The sequence below is a fragment of the Loxodonta africana genome, chromosome 5 (assembly GCF_030014295.1).
Source record: "Loxodonta africana isolate mLoxAfr1 chromosome 5, mLoxAfr1.hap2, whole genome shotgun sequence".
NCBI lineage: Eukaryota > Metazoa > Chordata > Mammalia > Proboscidea > Elephantidae > Loxodonta > Loxodonta africana.
Window position 1 is genome coordinate 53,071,904 of NC_087346.1, and position 19,731 is coordinate 53,091,634.

Sequence of the window (19,731 nt, forward strand, 5' to 3'; positions counted from 1 at the left end):
TAGCCAAGTTGACACATATTTTTGGGGGACACAATTTAATCCCTGACAGTGATAAAGCTCAGTTGCTGGAAGCTTTATTTTCTTCTGTTTTTCCTGGAGAAAAGCACAAGTTCTTCACAGACACTGTGAAAATAATACTGTAATAATGTTAATTCAAATCTTATATAAATTTCTGATAAATCTCTGTAGCTCTTCATCTGCTGTTTAAGATAATATTATATGTAGGCTCCATTTCAAGATGAAAACATTAATAGAAAATAAAGAAAATTATTTTGGGGAGTTATTGGAGCTCTTCCCTAAACTGACAAATAGGAATTGCTGAAGGAATCTTCATAGTTCATATATAGAAGCAGCTCTGGAATTCAGAGATGTCTAAGACTCTAGCCAACAAATGATAAATTTTAGCTTAATTTAATCTGTAAAGAGAAATTCTCTATGTAGATTATTTGGCATAACATTTTGAATTATAAAAATTAGCTTCTCTCTCTTTTTTTAAGAAGATCTCAGGGAACCATCAGAATTATTCTGTTCAGAGGTGGAATTTTCAAGCAGAGTTTTTGGTGGGAATTATGACCCTGACGTATTTGCTGATGATAACATGCTGGGAACTACGTGTGTGCTGCCATAATGGAAAGCGTTCCATTTGTGTCTGAATTGATGCACTTTGGGACTTTTAATTCTTCACAAATTTCATTTCCATATTTAATTATGGGAACGGTGTGGGGGAAAATTTGCAAAGCACCTTCATTCATTTCATCGTCAATAGGAGCAGCAGATAGTAATTTTTCTTCAAGTTACATTACAGCATTCACTTAAAATAATGCAGCTCCATGCTGAGTTTGCGTCAGTTAAGTCATGTTTTATTTGCTGATGACTTTCAAGTTGACAGTGACCTTGACCTTGATATTGTCAGCACTTTTTGACATAAAGAGAGTGTGATTAAGAGTTAAGTGTGCATCAATTTATTCTTCATTTTGTTTCAGTGTTTTTAAGAGGCTGTTAAATTTAATTTGAAATGGAACATTTACCTGAGTACTACAGAGGTTAGTGAGTTAAGTACATGTTAGTTCACATGGTTTAAATGAAATAGATTTTATTATATACATGTGAAAAGGATTTTACTAATATCTTGAATGATAAATGTCTTCAGTATTCTTTATATTCTCTCTTTCCACTGGATTACCTTTAGAATCATTAAACAGTTGAATCACAAAGTCTCAGTAGTGTAAATTCACCTGAAGAAAGCTTCTTATACATAATTCCGATCAGGGTGTTGAATTGCTATGTTAAAAGAATTGATGTTAAACTTTAACACGATACTACTTTAGGCTTTAACAATCTGTTGTAAAAGATAATTTTATTAAAATTTGCTTGAAAATATTGACTTTTTGGCAAATCTGTAGGCTATAGTAAATCAATATTTTAAATATGCTCCTTCATGAAATATATAAAATATTTAGTATACCCAACATGGCTATATTGTATTAAAACAGAGTTCTGCATTTAGGTACTTAACTGCGTATTATGATAGTAGAACAAATCTGCACAGTTGTGACATTCTGCTTTATTTCTAAGTAAAAATAAAGTACAATATATGGGAAATGGAATATTTTTGCTATTTCTTCCATCAAAACTGCATGTAATAATGTTAATTCAAATCTTATACAAATTTCTGCTAAGTCTCTGTAGCTCTTCATCTGCTGTTTAAGATAATATTATATATAGGCTCCATTTCAAGATGAAAACATTAATAGAAAATAAAGAAAATTATCTTGGGGAGTTATTGGAGCTCTTTCCTGAACTGATGAATAGCAATTGCTGAAGGAATCTTCGTAGTTCATGTATAGAAGCAGCTCTGGAATTCAGAGATAATCCCTTTTGAAAGATTGTCGAAAACAATTACTTTAGCAAGAGAATATGTTGCTTTGCTAGGCACTGTCTCTTCTAAAGCTCTGTTGGTTGCAGCCATCTCTGGAGTTGCTACTGACCCTATAGGAACGGGCTGCTTTTTGGCTACTCTTTTTCAGTGGATGCTAGAGTTGCTCCCAGTACTCTTCTAGTAGCATCTGCTGCTCTGACAGAAGTGACAGGCTGTGTGACTTTTTATGCTGTTCTGCTAGATGATATAGCATTTGTTCCTGCTCCCTCAGGCCTAAACCCTTTGGGTGGCCTAACTGCCTTATTTTCTTTTGTATTACAGTTGGGAGTCCCAAAGCAGTGTTGCTCATAGTGCTATGTGTTACAGAGATTGATGGGATAGTCTTGGGGTTCCCCATTTAACCAGAATCAGTGATATATATATATATATATATATATGTAAACACACACACACACACACATATCTCACTGATATATATATATATGTATGTATATATACATACATATATATCACTGATATATATGTATGTATATTTTTTTTTATATGTGTGTGTGAGAGAGAGATCTGCCAAAACATCTGTTCATAGTCTGGAAGTAGAACATACCTAAGGAAACACCCTTTTCAAATGATTAATTGATTACATTAGCTTAGATTACATTATGAAAGGTGATTATATTATATTAGATTACCTTATGAAACAACGACTAGACTAATGTGTTTGGTCAAACCAGTGGGAACCAGAGTCCAGCCAACTTGACTTGCAGAATTAAACATCACAGATAGCTCTTTCAATTCTTATTCATGGCCCTGTTCCTTTTAGACCTAATGGGGCTGGGCTTGGGATATATATCTATCAATTAGTTTACTACTTGTCTTGTTGATGAAGATGATGATAATAATATCTTACTTTGATATAGTGCTTTATAGAACTGCATTGCTCATTGTGTTAAAGCTGAATGTTCAGAGTGAAGGGGAAAGATTTTGTATAATTCATTAGAAGGAATCTGCATATCAATAATCCCAGCATATTGAGACCATTTTCAGTACCAGAAATATTGCTATATGAAATAAGGATTAATCCTTTTTATTTATGTAACTTAAGTTTTCCAGATTTCATTGCACTGTCGGTACTAAAGAGAATCATAATAATGTTAATAACTCAAATAGCAATGGTTCTAGCCTAAACCTATTGATGTAGAGAACTTTCAGCCTTCTGAAAAGTTCCCCTTTCGTGGTATTTCTAGAAGACCTCAGTAACTGTCTTAACTGTTTTCTCAAACACCTCTGTTTCCTCTGAATACAGCTACTGCTCCACCAGGCACTTCAGTCTCTTGCCAGATGGTGGTCTCTGCTGGGCGTTTCCGCCAACATACTCTATCACAGAAAAAGCTGCATGATGAGCTGGAACGAAGTGGGAGATAATGCCCTTCTCTTTCTGTGTTATGTCCTATTAGAGGAGTCCAAAGGTAGCGCTGATTTCTACCAGTATTTTAATCAAACAGTTCTTTTAGAATTTATTCATAGCCTCTTTGCACTCCACAGGGAACAGGCATAAGTCCAGCGGGAATTGCCTCTGTTAGGAGGCAAATTCAGTCAACAGAAAATACTCAGCATTGTCATTCTTTGGATACTAAGATTTTCTTACTGGGTAAAAGTTATCATGATTAGGTACTTCCCACAGGATTAGTTTTCATATTTGCCTTTTGATTGGTTAGTTCCGTTAGTTCACCAGACATTCCAAAACATGTCTGAGTCCTACTTGGGCACAAGCTGGTAAGTTCTTGTTTCTCTACTCCCAGCTTTTTTACCCTTCAATACCCCAGTCAAGGATCAAACAAGGATATTTGCTAAAATAAAAGCGTGGGAAACTTCAGAAGAACTCTCATTCAGTTTCTCTAAGAGATTGCATGTGTGAAAAAAGAATCAACAAAGATTCCATTTTACTTCATGAAAACGTCAAAGTTCTAACTTCAGGTTAGGTGCTTGAAGAGAAAATTTAACTTTATTGTGTTTTTATTTTATAATACCTGAGGGCCCGTTGCTTGTGGTAAGTTCTGAGAAATAAAAGAGGTTTTCACACAGTAGGGTATTTCAGTGCTGTGCCAGTTTGTTTTTGGATTTTGGTGTGGCTGCCCAATGCTTTCGGGAGCAGTGCCTCTCTAATTGGAAAGTCTATATTCATTAGGGGCCAGTGACAGTGCTTTCAATTTATTTCCAACAACCACCTATGCCAAAAATAAAGTGGTCATAGCATCCTCCGTCATTTCTTCATGTAACGGCACTGGTGCCAGTCTCCAGAGGGGCTAGTAGGTTTGAGAATTGCTCCCTAAGCACTACCAGGAGTTCATCCTTACCTCTAGCTCCCCCCTCTCTAGAGATATTATAGGATTCTGCTGAGGCTCTTTTCACGTGCACTGAGGTCTTCTGGTTCTAGTCTCTGCTGTGCTATGTCTTGTAGAAGTTCCTTGATGTTTCTAGCGTGTGAATGATAACCTCCCTAGTTTCTAGAACTGATAACTTGTGTCTATTTTATACACTTCTTTTGAAAATTTGGTGAGATGGGGTGGGTGTGGGTTTAATTTACCGTTTTGAACTGGAATTATATGTTTTATCATATGATATTGCTATAAGTGGTGTTAATATTATTTGTAATGGCAATTGAGATTTTGGTTCTACTGTTTTTGAATAGTAATAGTCAGCTAGAACAATTCAGATACACTGTTTTATGCACTGTAAATTTATGTTTTAGGGATTTTTTTTTAGTATTATAGATATGTACATATAATTTTAATAAAAAACTTGTTTTAAAATTATATTTTTACAAATGTTAATTAAAAATAAATTACTAGAGTTTACCTTTACGACCAGTTAAAAAATGAGTTTTTAAAAAAAATTCTTAAATGATTGCTCAGTTTAGAATGTATTAATAGAATTCTTGTAAGAGAAGCTGCTGTTCTTACACTATACAATTTTATTGGATTGGTTTCTGATGAAATAAAGTAGCTTAACTTCACTAAAGTGAAGTTTTTAATGGTTAATGCCTAATTATGACATTTATTATAGTGGATATAAAGGAGAAATGATTGTGGAAATCTCAGGTCACAAATAATGCTTTTGCATTAAAGGACTGATCCTGACCCCCAGCTTTGATGGCATTAACAGTAAAATGTTTATCACTGATTATTTATAACTGCTTGAAAAATTTACATGAATATATTACATATTCTTGTATAATATTCACAGATATATACCAGGTAATTAGATGTTATCTGATAGCTCTTCATGACGTTTGTACTTTCTCATCTATTTGATTAAGGTCATTTTAATAGGCATTCTCTGAATCGTAGAGTTTCCTGTGTCTTTTTTTGTTTTATGACAAAGAGCTATTTTTTATCTTAACGTTTTAGATTACTAAATGTACTGCCAAGAGCAAATATATTCATATTGGCGAGGAAATACAAAAGCTCTAGAGACTTCTTTGGGAACTCTGGCTGATTCAGGAGTGAGATGGGGCACAGCAGTGATAACTAGTTTGGGATCTGTCAAAGTAGAATCCCCTTCCCTAAGACTCTCCTTGCTTTGGATTTTGGCTTAAGAAAAGTTAAACATTGTTTTACAAGTTATTTAAACTATATCTCGTCCTTACATTTTTTTTTTTAGAATGTTTTCGATGCAGCTTTGAAATATAAAGGGATACACTTTGGCAACTCTTTGGGAAGACGAGAGTTACCTCCAAAGTCAGGACCTGGTCCTGGACAGTATGATATAGTCCAGTAAGTAAAAAAATAGTAATATCTTTAATGTAGTTCTTGCCTATAAGAATAATATAGTTTAGATTAGGCTATGCTGTTATGAAAGGAAAAATCAGTACCAAAAAATCCAAGAAGTGCATTTTGGAATAACCTTTCTGAAAGCTATTACTTTTTTATGAGCCAGATTCTGTGCTATCTGCTTTCCGTGTATTATTTAATTTTCATAGCAACTCTATGTATAGATACTATTGTGTTATCTGTTTTATTTGTGAAAAAATCCAAGGGTCAGAGGTGGATAAATGACATAGTCAGTCATTAAGTGGCAGAGTTAGACTTAGATATGCTTAAATACATAGGCCATGTATCTAAGGACTAAAATTTACAATTATAGGCAAAAGATCAGATAAAAAATAAAAGAATGTGACTGAGTATTCTCCGTTTTAACCCTTGCACTTGTCTTCATTCTTCTCACTGCATGTTGGATTTAGAAGGCATTCTCAGTTAGTGTAAGTAAAACAGTAACATTAGGTTGAAAGTAATATTTTCGAAGTTTTAGCCAGTAAATCCATTTCCGGTAGAATGCCTCTTTTTTCTTTACTTTTTGCTGCTCCTACAGTAAGGCCTTCCACATGAGCTTATGGAAGGCAAAACTGCATAACAAATACTGTATTATCCTCAGAATCTACCACCCCTTCTGATGATTAAATTTTTAGAAAAGGATTCAGCTTGTCTGCCTGATTCTTTTCCTCTCATAGGATGAGTGTTCTCCCAAGATTTCCATAGTGATCACATACTCAGTTCAGTAACCAGACAGATTCAGACATATCTCCGTATCAGCAGTGGATATAGTTTAGGCTCTCACTTGGACTCTCCTGCTACAGTTCATTCACTCAGCAAGCGTTGTTGGAATTTCTGCTGTGTGCCAGGAATACTCAGTGTAGTAACAGAATAAAAAGAATAAAACATCTCTCCACTTTTGAGAATTTACAGTCTGATCCATCGTCCTTTCTATTTTTTAAATTCTTCTAATGTAGAAGATATGCCTCGTAGTTTTATTCTTTTAGTAGTTACACCAGAACTTAAAACATGTATATTTAACTTCACAAAGCCTAAATTTAATATCTTTAGCATTTTTCCAAACAAAACAAAGTCCACAGAATAGTCTAACTCTGATCATGCCCCTCTTAACGTATGTTTTTATTGCTTATTGTTTTTTGCCCTATTCATTTCTTTTCCCAGATTGGCTACTTTGTTTGTTTGCCTGTCTGTCTGTCTATCTTTATCTATCTATCATCTATGTACCTATCTACATACCCACCTACCTGTGTACCTACCTACTTATTCTTGTCAGTTTTATTGAGATATAATTGACATAAAGTAAATTAACCCTTTTTAAGGCACATAGTTCTATGATGATTATTTTCCACCCAATCCACTACACCTCTCAGTGTCCAGGGTATAACCAGGACTCTGTCTAATCAGTGTCGCTCTAAATTTGCTTGGTACTTTTTCTTACCCGTCTTTTTTATTTCTCCAACGCTGTCCCCTTCCATTCTTCCCCCAATTTTTTTTTTTCTTTATGTCGTTGCTTTCTTTTTGATCTTTGTCATTTCCCTTTTCTTCTCTTCTGTTTGTACTTGATTTTTCCTTCTAGGTATGTGTTCATATAGATTGCATTTTGTTCTGCTTCAGTTACTTCACCATTTCCATAGCTTCTCTGCTCTTTGATTTGGCCAACTTCACAGTATCTTTATTTGGAGTTGTCTTATTTCCTTCTGGCAACTGACATTTTCTACGGTTTTTTTCCCTTTGGACTTTCAGTGATTGATTCAGAATTATCCTGGCAATACTTGATACGGTATAAATGTGGAGATTCTTGGTCACCCAAAATGGAAAGATGAATTTACAAGTCTTTTTTTGGTGAAGGCACAGATCTAAATAATATGCTTTTAATAGCCCAAATATAAATGTTATCCTTATGCTCATTTGAGATTTTGAAAAAAAGTTCATTTGTTGAATTTTATGAGAATAAAATTCAGTGAAGAAGTCAGCATTTAACAGTGAACTGGGATGTTAAATGCATATTTAAATCGTAGCAATGCAGAACGAAGAAAATAATGGCCATTAAGTAACTTGAATTAACTTTTGTTTTTATGTTTTTTATTGTCTATTTTTTTATCTGTTTTTGTTCAGTATAGTTTGTTGGAAATGTCAAATATGAGATTTTTTTCCAGTTCTGCTGAAGAGATAGAAAAAAAAATAGTGTAGTCAGTATAACATATTTAAATGTGATTCTTATAATAGCTAATAATCATTGTGTGCTTATTGGCCACGTATGGCACTAACATTTTATTAAACACTTTTAAAGTGTTAAAAAGCAAAGATGTCACCTTGAGGATTAAGATGCGCCTGACTCAAGCCGTGGTATTTTCAGTCACCTCATATGCATATGAAAAGTGGACAATGAGTAAGGAAGATTGAAGAAGAACTGCGCCTTTGAATTATAGAGTTGGTGAAGAATAGTGAATATACCAAGGACTAACAGAAGAATGAACAAATCTGTCTTGGAAGAAACATAACCAGAATGCTCCTTAGAAGTGAAGATGGGGAGACTTTGTCTCATGTACTTTGGACATGTTATCAGGAGGGACATGTCCCTAGAGGAGGACATCATGCTTGATAAAGTAGAGGATCAGCAAAAAAGAAGACCCTGAATCAGACTGGATGACACAGTGGCTGCAACAGTGAGCTTAAACATAGCAATGATTGTGAGGATGGTGAAAGACTGGGCAATGTTTTGTTCTATTGTATGTAGGGCTGGTATGAGTCAGAACCAACTCTACTACACCTAACAGCTGACCACAACATGACACTAAGCAATTCACGTATAGGTTATCTACTTTAATCGTTGCAGCCTTAGAATTAGTTATTACTAATTCCTATTACAGATGAAGAAATTGAAGCTAAGAGAAGTTAGGTGATTTGCATAAGGTCACACAGCTAGTAGTTAACAATTCTGGGATTCCCATCAGGCTCTCTGCCTTGAAAGCTTGGCCTCTTAATTACTGCTTATTTAGTTTGTAATTCTTTCTAGGGGTTGACTAAACTTGAATGAAAATAAGCTTTGCTTTAATTTTCAAAGAATCTTTATGCCATTTTCCTAATTGTTTTATGATATAAATAGTATATGGCTATTTTCCCTTTATTTTTGCGATAGTTGAAATACCAAGGGATTCTGAAATTTTAAAGACTTTTTTGTGGTACGTGGAATACACAGGAAGCTTTTTTGGTAGCTTTTTTTTTTCCCAATTCATGATGTAAATTCCATATTATATTTTCTTATTGGAATCATTATTACAATAGGTTTATAATAATTCTCTGAATTAGAAAAAGTAGAGCTAACTGATATAAATGTGTACATTAAAAAAATTAGAATATATTGGTCTAACACATCTAGATGATCTTACTGTATACTTTTTTTTTAAATCAGGAATGTTGCTGTAAAATATTCTCTTTGCTTATATAAACTTTTTTTTATACTTGAAATTGAGTACTCCTCATTTCTCTCTGAATTTTCTAAAGGGAAAAGCCACCACAGTATGAAAATATTAACATCAAGAAAGAGCGACAGCAAAATTATTGCTCATTTATCCCACGATTTTATGATTCAGTAATACTGCAGGAAGAAAAAAAGGTAAGCTGAAAAGTAGCTATTTCATCTATTTTGTAGTTTTCAAGATGACTGAACTCCATTATTTCAAGATTAAAGTTCTGGATCTACTGTGCCTGGTACCTCATCACTCAATGAGTATTTGCGGAAGGAACCATAGTAAATATCTCTGTCAAGTGGTCACTATCTTTGCTTGAAAGCTTTTTGTGATAAAGAACTCACTACTCCTAAGCTTTCTTGTTTTAGTAGTGGACAACTCTATTCCTCAAATTGTCCTTCTTTTAAACTAACCTAAATTTACTTGCCTCTTGCCCACTTATTATTTTCCTTTTTCCTATGACTTCTTTTCAATCTCTGTTTAAATCTTTTCTAGTTAGGGTAAATGTTCTAAGTATCTTTGACTGTTCTCATTATTTAATTTCAAGGTAACTTATTTTCCTTTGAAGTTATCTAGGTACCTTCATCAATTTGTAAATACCCCCCCCTTTTTTTTTTTGCATGATATCTAGAACTAAGCATAATATTTTGGGAATAGTCTGATTAGTACATTTTAAGATTTTCATCTTCTTCTGGATAGTGTATGTTTATAATACAAAGACGGTGCCTGGGTGGTGTAGACAGTTTGCACATGACTACTAACCTAATGGTTGACAGTTTGAATCTACCCTGCATCACTGCAGAAGAAAGGCCTGGCAATCTTCTTATATAAAGATTATAACCAAGAGAACCCTATGGAGCAGTTCTACTCTGTAACACATGGAGTTGCCATGAGTCAGAATCAACTTGGCAGCAACAGGTTTGCCTTTTTTAATTAATATAAAACCCAAAATTCTACTAATATTTTTCTTTTGTACCTATATCTCAGTTTACTCATTTGGGACTTACAGGCAAATAAATCCCTGGATTTTTCCTCCAGTATGTTATTAAACTTAAAAACATGGAGATTATAGAACGATTATCTAAAAATAGATCCATTATTGTAAGGGTAAATGATTCTCAGTTGAAAAATCAATAACTTTCAATGAGAATTTTCATTTGCATTTGATTTCTTATATCTTCTGCTGAATATTAATTGTTGTTGGGTGGCATTGAGCCAATTCAGACTCAAAGTAACCTCATGTGACAGAGTAGAACAACCCTATAGTGTTTGCTTGGCAGTAATCTTTACAGAAGCAGTTTGTCAGGTTTTTTTCCAGAGAAGCTACTGGGTGAGTTAGAACCACCAACTTTTTGGTTAGCAGCTGAGTTCTTAACTCTTGTACCGCTAGGGCTCCTGAATATTAATGAGCAATGAAAAATATTGTTCATAGAAATATTACAAAAACATAGTAACAGAATAAATAGTACAATTGCTTTCATAGAATAGCTGTTATAAATCTCAAAGCAGATAAAGTATTAATTTAAGAATCAGTAGAATTTTATGGATACAATGATGTAAATGTACACTGAAGTAAAGGTGAGAAAAGCCTTTGGTTTCTCACTAAGTTTTATTTGTTCATCAATAGAATTTATTTTATAGATTATATTATATAATCTCTTGTTTTGAATGTCAGTAGAAGTATGCAAAAATTAAAGCAAAGAAACTTTTCATTTGTTGATTTTTTATTGAAAACATTCACCTTAGATATTTAGAAATCTAACTAGTAAGTAATTTTAAAACCTTGGTTCATAGTGATATTCTACACTGTTTGAAGGGGGAAAGAAGTTTATATTAGATGACTTTTAAAGTAGTATTATGATGTCTATATTATTGCATTTCTAACCTTGCTTATTGAGATTACTATGGTCTGAGATTGTTATTATTTTTTAAATTGTGGGAAGGCTTAATATATCAACATAAATAGGAATTATAATGGATAATAATGAAATAAATTTCATTTATCTAAATGTTAGTTTCAGTGCATTTTCTTTTTCTTATCCTTCTCTTATTAACTGTAAAATTTTCACTTGATTGCATGTTTCCTGAGAATGAGAACTATGTATTATTTACCATTGTATCTTAACACAGTCCCTAAAACATAATAAGGGCTCAATTAGTATTTATTTGGTAAATACGTGAAGGAACTAAAATATTTCCTGTTTTTTTGAAATACCAACATCATTTTGTATTTTTATATGTATAAGGCTTTTAAATATAAAGTATCATTTTCTCTATTTGTGCAAAGATATTAATATGTTGAACTCTTAACTTTTAGTTCACTTTCAGGAGAATAATTTCTGAATCTGATCATTGTTTCTCAGTTTCAGATACCTCTACCACTACCATTTTGCTTTTCTCTTGAATACTGTTTAATTTACAATTATTGTAAATTATATACTGAAATATTATCTCAGATTTATTATGCTATTGTGCATCATTGTTATTTGCAACACCTGGAAAAACTCTCAAAGAGTGGGAGGGGAAAGATGTGAACACTCTAAAGAGCTTCAGATTTGATTGTATCTTGGAATGGTCTTTTCTAGTAAGATCTAATATACAGTTTAAATTTGAAACTGTATTTAAGGGTAATTCAGCTTTGATTATGTATACACTTTTAATACTTTTTTTTCTTTTGTATTTGTGAATTTCCCAGGGACTTGTTCACCTATATTGTAATGATATGTGATATGCCTCTTTGTCTTTCAAAAACCAACTCTGTGAAAATAAGTCTGATAAAATAAGAATCTTGGTATGAAAGAGAATGTACCGTTAGAGCAGGCAATGTGAAAATACTGGTGTTTTTGCATATTTAATATGAGACTGATAAATATTTCATATAAAATGACGATTTGCACAGCTTTTTCCATTAGGGCATTCTGGACCTAGACAAATAGAAGCAAAGGAATAACTTTTTTCTTTCTTTACCCTATAATAATTAAAGGAATAAAGAATTAATTTGAATGAGCTAATTGAAATATATAAACCTTATTATATATGGCATTTCCCAGTGCTTTATTCTGTCAGCAAATATTTGTTTATAAAATAGAGAAATATTTATTTTAAATTTTGAGGTGATGAGGGGAAATGGACTATTTTTCACTCTCTAAATTCTAAATTTCTCTACTTACATAATACTAAATAATAGATTATTATGACATAAGAAATCATTAAATTTTCTGTTATTTTGTTACATTAAAAACTAAATGCTGACACACTTTTATGAATATTGTCCATACTGCATTCACTTTTAAATTGCCACAATTTTTTTTTTAAGTGTAAATTATATCATTGAAAAAAAGAAGGGAGACCTTTTGATGAGGGTGGCCATTAAAAAAAAAATAATAAAGTTACAACACCAAAGTTAGATACTGATATTTATAAATTGAGTGGTTTTTATGTTAAAACAGTGCATAGTTCCTTTCCTTTTATTTGTAGGTTCCTTAGCAAATTTTAAGCAGAAGCCCTGAGGTAATTCTCTTCTAGGGTGATTACATGGTGAGCGGCAGCTACAACAGTGCCTGAACTTTAGAACTGGGAACTCAAGGACTTATTCATGGGACATAGGCTATATATAGGTTACGTGTAAGAGGAATCTAAGCCTGAAAAATAGTGTGAATACATATTTTGGAGGACCCCAAATGCCAGGTGTATTAGTTTCCTAGGGCTGCTGTATTAAAGTACTACAAACTGGATAGCTTAAAACAATAGAAATTTATCCCCTCACCGTTATGTAGGCTAGAAGTCTGAATTCAGGGTGTCCGCAGGGCCATGCTCTCTCTCTTTAAAGGCTCTAAGAGAAGATCCTTCCCTGTTCCCTTCAGCTTCTGGTAGCCCCAGGTATTCCTCAGTTTGTGGCAGTATAACTCCAATCTTTGCCCCTGTCACTCCTCTGTTTCTGTGTCTCTTCTTTTCTTATAAGGACATCAGCCATATTAGTATGAACTCATGTTAACTAACTATATCTGCAAACACCCTATTTCCAAATAAAATCATATTCACAGGTACCAGGAATTAGGACTTCACCATATCTTTTTGGGGGATGCAAAACAACCCATAGCACCATGCGAAGAGGTATTATTTTGAGCTTATAGGCAACAAAGTCATTAAATGAATTTGATCAGAAGATATTTGAGCTATGTTCAAGATTAGTCTAGCATTAATAAGATGTATTGGAGAAAAGAGAGTCTGGCTATGTTCCTAGAGTAGTTAAGGTGAGAAATAATGAAGACCTGTATTACAAGTGGTGTCAGTGGTAATGAAGATGAAAGGAGTCTCATGAGGGAGGTAACAGGTAGAGCTGACTAGACTTGGTAAACGATTGTGTGTGTGTGTGTGTGTGTGTGTGTGTGTGTGTAGGCAAGGGGATGGGAAGAACAGAGGGGCTTGATGGGCTGTAAGAAGAGGGAGGAGTTGAGAATTAAAAGGTAAAAATAGTGTCAACAGCTGGGAGATAGGAGAGAAGGATTTGAAGAGGTGAAAGAATAGGAGGTTTTGGTCATTGAGGGTTAACTTTAGAGTTCAAGATCATGGAAAAGGAATTGTTTCTAGTGACCACAAAATCTGAAGTGTGTTGTGCCTATAAGTATCCAAAGTGGAGATAAATTTATTGATCATGCAATATAAGAATTATAAAATTGTCTTAGTTCTATCTGTTTAGAAAGCTCTCGCAGTTATTGCAACTCTATTGCTCTTACATCATGCTAGGCTTGAATGGAGGTTGGATGAATGCAGTGGCTTGCCGTTTTCTTGGCTACCACCTAGAAAATGAGGCACAACTTTTCCTTCTGAATCACTGTCTCAGATAGGATAGGGAAGTTGCCTCTTATTCTGTATATCTTTCATAGTCAGCTGCCCAAATGCAGCTGAATAGAAGTGAGAATATGGGAAGAGATTTCAGTGGTTGAATGCTGCAGAATTTTCAGTAGCTGGTAACTGGTAGACTGACTGGAGAAATATCTTAATTTTTAGAACCCAGGCTAGGAAAAAGAGCAAGGAGAAGTAACTAGCTTTAAAGGTCCCAGGAAAATCGTAACACTCCCACATGCCAAGAACAGTTGAAGAGAGTACGACTTTGCAAGGTTGGTAAATTGGGTGTGGGACAGGCTTAATGGATTTACTCTATTTCATGACTTTTTAAATCCAGCTGATGTACTGAATCTTACAAGAGATGATGTGTAAAAATTAGTTACAGGGAATGATTCCTTGAAATCATCTTTGAATGCTCTTTACCTGCCCTCAGCCCCTTGTTCTTTTTCTTGTTTCCCTGGATCTCAGATTTCTGGCTTATGTTAACTCTTTTAAAGACTTCTCTTTTTGGCTTATTAAATTTGATTTCTCACTCTGGTTTTCATCTTTTCACATTTTTAAAAGTTCATTCTTTCTGTTATCTCAGAACCCTCTGGGTCTGTCTAATCCAGGGCATTCTCTTCCCTTCGTATCTTAATGATGGGGAAATTCCCACACATGCTAGAGGAGGAGGTGTAGTCTTTTCAGATTTGTTTCTCAACAAGTTCATCTTTTTTTTTTTTTTAATGTCTTTTAGAGCTTGCCTCAAAATACATTTCTTTCTAAATTTAGAAGTTTCCTTCTCTCTCTCTCTTTTTTTTTTTTTAAATAGCTTTGTTGTTGTTAGGTGCTGTAGAGTCGATTTTGACTCATAGCAGCCCCATGTGACAGAGTAGAACTGCCCTAAAGGGTTTTCTAGACTGTAATCTTACAAAAGTAGATCTCCAAGTCTTTCTCCCACAAAACCGCTAGGTCGGTTCAAAGTGGGTGCCAAATTTTGGTTAGCAGCCTAGCACTTAACCATTACCCCACCAGCTTTATTGAGATAAAATCCACTCATTTAAAGTATAGAATTCAGTGCTTTAGTATGTTTACAGAATTGTGCAGGCATCACCACAATCAATTCTGAAACATGTTATTCACCTTAGAATAAAAAAACCTCATACACGTTAGCAGTCATTCCCATTTCCTCTCAGCTCTCCCATTTCTAGGCAATCACTAATCTATTTTCTGTCTCTGTAAATTTGCCTATTCTGGACATTTTATATAAATGGAATAATACAATAGGTGGTCTTTTGTGACTGTCACACCGTTTTCCAAAATGACTTCCCCATTGTGTATTCTCACCATCAACGTATGAGGGTTCTAGTTTCTCTACATCGTTGCCAACTTAGTGGGTTTGGAGTGGTAACTGATTATGATTTTGATTTGTGTTTCTCCAGTGGCTGTTGATGTCATGTACCTTTTCATGTGCTTATTGGTCATTTGTCTCTCTTCCTTGGAGAAGTGCCTGGTTAAACCCTCGGGCTGGTTTTAAGTTGGGTTATTTGTCGCTTCGTTACTGAATTGTACGAGTTCTTTGAGATGGATTTGCTCTTGTCTGAACTTATGATTAATTTGAATAACATTATTTATTACTTGCATATGGTTTTTTTTGTATATTTATCTTATGTTCCCATTTAAACTGTAAATTCTTAGAGGATAAGAATCTACAATTCTGCTTTTTTGTTTTTAAAATCGTAATGTTAGTTGAATGAGTTAAATGATGTTTAATAATGCTTTTTGATTGAATTAATTGATTACAAATATGAAAAATGAGCAGTTTTATTTTAACACTTGAGTTTAGAGAATTTGTAGATTTTCTCTTTCCTCACATTTATCCTGTTGCCTTAAAAAATAATAGAATAAACTCCAAAGCAATAAAATAATTTAAAAAAGTAAGTGCTGACATGTCTTTAGATTTAAGCATTTCCTGATGGTACAAAATATAACCTGGTATATAATAAATGACATAATCAAATAAATATTTTTATGAATAATTGTTTTTTATTTATTATAATTTTCCTTGAGATCTGTTTAATTCGATTATTTACCTAGTATTGTTACCAGTCATCTTTTGAATGTGTTATGACATTCTGATCTACTGATAATTTCTGTTAAATAACAAAAATATTAACTTTTGTTCAACCCAAATATTTTTTCACAGAAGTATATCTTGCCTTTGGCAATGAAAAATCTTTTAAATATATTCCTTAATATTAATAAGGTCTTTAAGAGCTTTCTTAACATACGGAAATATTTTAAAATTATTTCTATTGGATTGCTTTGATTTAGCAAAACAATTTACAAAGTTGCTGTATTAGCTTCATTATCAGTTAAAAATAGAGTAAATTTCACTAGATGGCGCCAATACTTTAGATCTTTATTGACATAAAACCTTATTTATTCATTCTTTTCCCATAAGTATTAAAACAGAAGTTTAAAAATTATGTGGGAAGATAGGAAAATTTGTCTTGTAGTTCTATTGAGCAAAGCTAAATTAAAAATTTTAGTTCTTTTGGAGGTTTTGACTGATGGAAATAGCTTGGAACAATGTATTTTAAAATATTCAAATTCTGGCTGCAGACTACATTATAGATCTGTCCTTTCTGTTTATTTATCTATATAAATTTATAAAAATTGTCAGAATTTAAAAAAATTGTATTTTAAAGGTGTAATTTATGATTTAGGTTTTACTCTGGACTAGGATAAGATTACCTAATAATAATTAACTAACATCTGACCTTCAGTAGAAAGTTGTATCTCCAAATAAGTGAAAATATGCTAGAAGATTAATAGTGAAGGCACAAAGGGCAAAAACAACTTCTAGCCTTTTGTGATAATTTTTGAAACCAGTCATTGTATTATTACAGTTTTCTAATTTGCCTGGGCTGTTCCATTGTTATGATGTAAAAATTTTACCTTTTTAGTTATTATTGCTAGTCTTTAACATTTATTATATTAACTGTTTGGTGTTATTTATACCAGACACTTGGCAGGTAATTGCAGTTAATAGTACGGGGTAGTTGTTTTAAAGAGCGTGGGCTTGAGGATGAACAAAGATCTAAGAAAACTTGCACACAATTAAATGTGCTCCCCCCTGTACTAATTAGTTGTTTGTGTTACAGTTACTGTATATTCAAAAGTGTGAATCCTCAATTTTTCCATTTTCTAAGAAAACTCAATTTTTAAATTGTGGGTTTCAAAGAGGAGAAAAGAAAGTGTCAAATAAAATGGGAGCAGAGGATTATTGTGCTAAAAGATAAACGGACAAAATTATGAGAAAAAGAATGAGGAAGAGGTTGGAAATATTTGGTTATTTCTTAAACAGTGATTCAGTATTCTTTGGAAAAGTATCTTACGCCATTAAGTATATTGTAAAATAGTTTGTTCTGTTATTAGTGAGTTTTATGTACTACAGTTATACTCATTCATAGCAGAATGTTAAGAAGTATATAAATAAATAAAAGTTTTTTGATTTATTCATGGTTTGGTGGTAAAGAGATCAGTCTTTGCAATTGGACTCCATTCAAATTCTTTATCACATACTAACTGTGTGACCTTGGGAAAGTTATTTTACCAGTCTAAACTCAATGTCCTTCCCCCTAGTGCTCTAAAATGTGAATAATAATATCCACAAAAAGATTATTATGAGAATATAAGATGAGAGTATATATATATATACACATCTCTGTGTGTGTGTGTATATATATATACACACACACACACAATATGTATTGCTTGACACAGTGTCTGATACTTAGTAATGCTCAGCAAATAATACCTATTACTATTAGTCATTTAATGAACACTGGTTGATGATGAATAGGGCAAAGCATTTTTATTAAGAGGTTCACACTTTGATGGAAGATACAAGTATGTAAACAATTATAAAATGAAATACAAATAAGGTGCAATGAGAATTCTGAGGAAAAATTCATTGGTTCAGCTTGGGGAAGGTAGAGGTCAAGGAAGGTTTTCTAGGTATGTTTGAGTTGAGTTTTGAAGGATAAGAAGGTGTTTGTCAGTGGAGCAGAACATTGCAGGCAATGAGGATGGCAAAACCATGAAGATATGAGAAAGTAATTTGTTTTTATCTACAGGTGGTCATGAGCCAGTAAAGATTTTAAGCAGGAGATCATGAGCAGATTTGTAATTTCAGAAAAATAGAACTGTCAGTTGTGAGTTAAATGGATGGAATGTGGAGGCAAGAGAGGTAGGGAGAAGTCACGAGGTGATACATAGTGGTTCCCATAGTGAATGGCTGTATTAAGACAGAGAAAGTGAGACATGTGACAAAAATTTAGGTGTTAGCGTAGTCTTTGTTTAGTGAATTATTTATTGTGGTAGGATGAGTAAGAGGGAAGGACTGAGGATGACTCCTGGATGTCTAACTTAGAATACTAGGTGAATGGTGGTATAGAGAGTTGAGATAGAAAGTGTGCCTCATTGTGTGTATGTGTATGTGGTGCTGGGGAATGAGATGATTTTAAGCATCTATTTGCTATATAGGCAGAAATGTCTTCTAAGTGGTTAGAGGATTGAGAGAAATCAGGGCTGGAGATTTAGAAGTCAGTCTTTGGGTTAAATTCGATAATACAAGGGGACTGATGATTCAGTTTAGGGGACTGGACATTTAATAGATATTAGATAAATGGGGGAAGGGGAATCTAAGGAAGAAACAAAAAGAAGGATTAAAAATGAGAGGAGTAGAATGAGGAAGGAGTGACCTCAAAGTAACCAGAGGAAGAGTGAATTTCAAGCAAATAGTAGCCACCCATGTTATATACTTTGGATAGGTTAATAAAGATGAGAACTGAAAATTTTCCACTGAACATTGCAGAATTTTGGTATCATTGGTGATTTTTTCGAAACATTTCTGGTGGACTGAATTGAAGACAGCAGATAGTAGTGGATTGAAGACTAAATGGTAAAGTAGAGGATCCTGTGAGTGTAGACTGTTCATTCTTTCAGGGAGCTTGCCTGAAGTGGAAGATAGATAAACTGGTAGTTTTTACCCTTAAGGAGAGACTTCATAGTCCGAGACTTCATAGTCCTTGTCATTACAAGTGTCTATATGTTATATGTTATTTCCTTTTTACTAATTTAGAATTATTGCCAAAATAAAAACTAGATTAATGATTTTAAATAATCCTATAATAATTAGGTTATTAATTTGTCAACTCAAGAAGTATTCATTGAAGGGAACATTATGTGCTCATCATTACAGTAGTTTTAGGATTTCAGAGGTGAAAAAGCAAAAACAAACAAAACTCTGGATTTTGTTTGCTATCTAATTGGAGCCACAAATCACGTACAGAAAAACAATTAGAGCAAATACATGCTGTTATGGATTGAATTGTGTTCCCCAAAATATGTGTTGTAAATCCTAACACCTATAAAAAAAAAAAAAAAAAAAAAAAGAACACCTATATCTATGGTTATAATCCCATTTGGGAGTGGGCTTTCTTTGCTAACGAGGCAGGATTAGTGTAGGGTGTATCTTGAATCAATCTCTTTTGAGATATAAAAGAGATTAAACAAGCAGCAAGTAAGTAGGGATGGGGAAAGAGAGATGCCAAGCCACGTGAAGATTGCTCAGGAGCAGACACTCAGAAGAGACAAGGACTTTCCTTCAGAGACGACAAGGAGAAAAAGCCTTCCCCTAGTGCCAGCACCCTGAATT

At 33.5% G+C, this 19,731-nt stretch overlaps 1 protein-coding gene across 1 annotated transcript in view; it reads left to right on the forward strand.

Moving 5' to 3' along the window:
• The window catches only part of STPG2 (sperm tail PG-rich repeat containing 2), a 377,601-nt gene that overhangs the window by 38,018 nt on the left and 319,852 nt on the right, over positions 1-19,731 (forward strand). The window contains exons 4-5 of the mRNA XM_003410448.3: positions 5,540-5,652; positions 9,214-9,325. Of these exons, the coding sequence (XP_003410496.2) occupies positions 5,540-5,652; positions 9,214-9,325 (225 nt within the window). The remainder of the gene's footprint in view (positions 1-5,539; positions 5,653-9,213; positions 9,326-19,731) is intronic.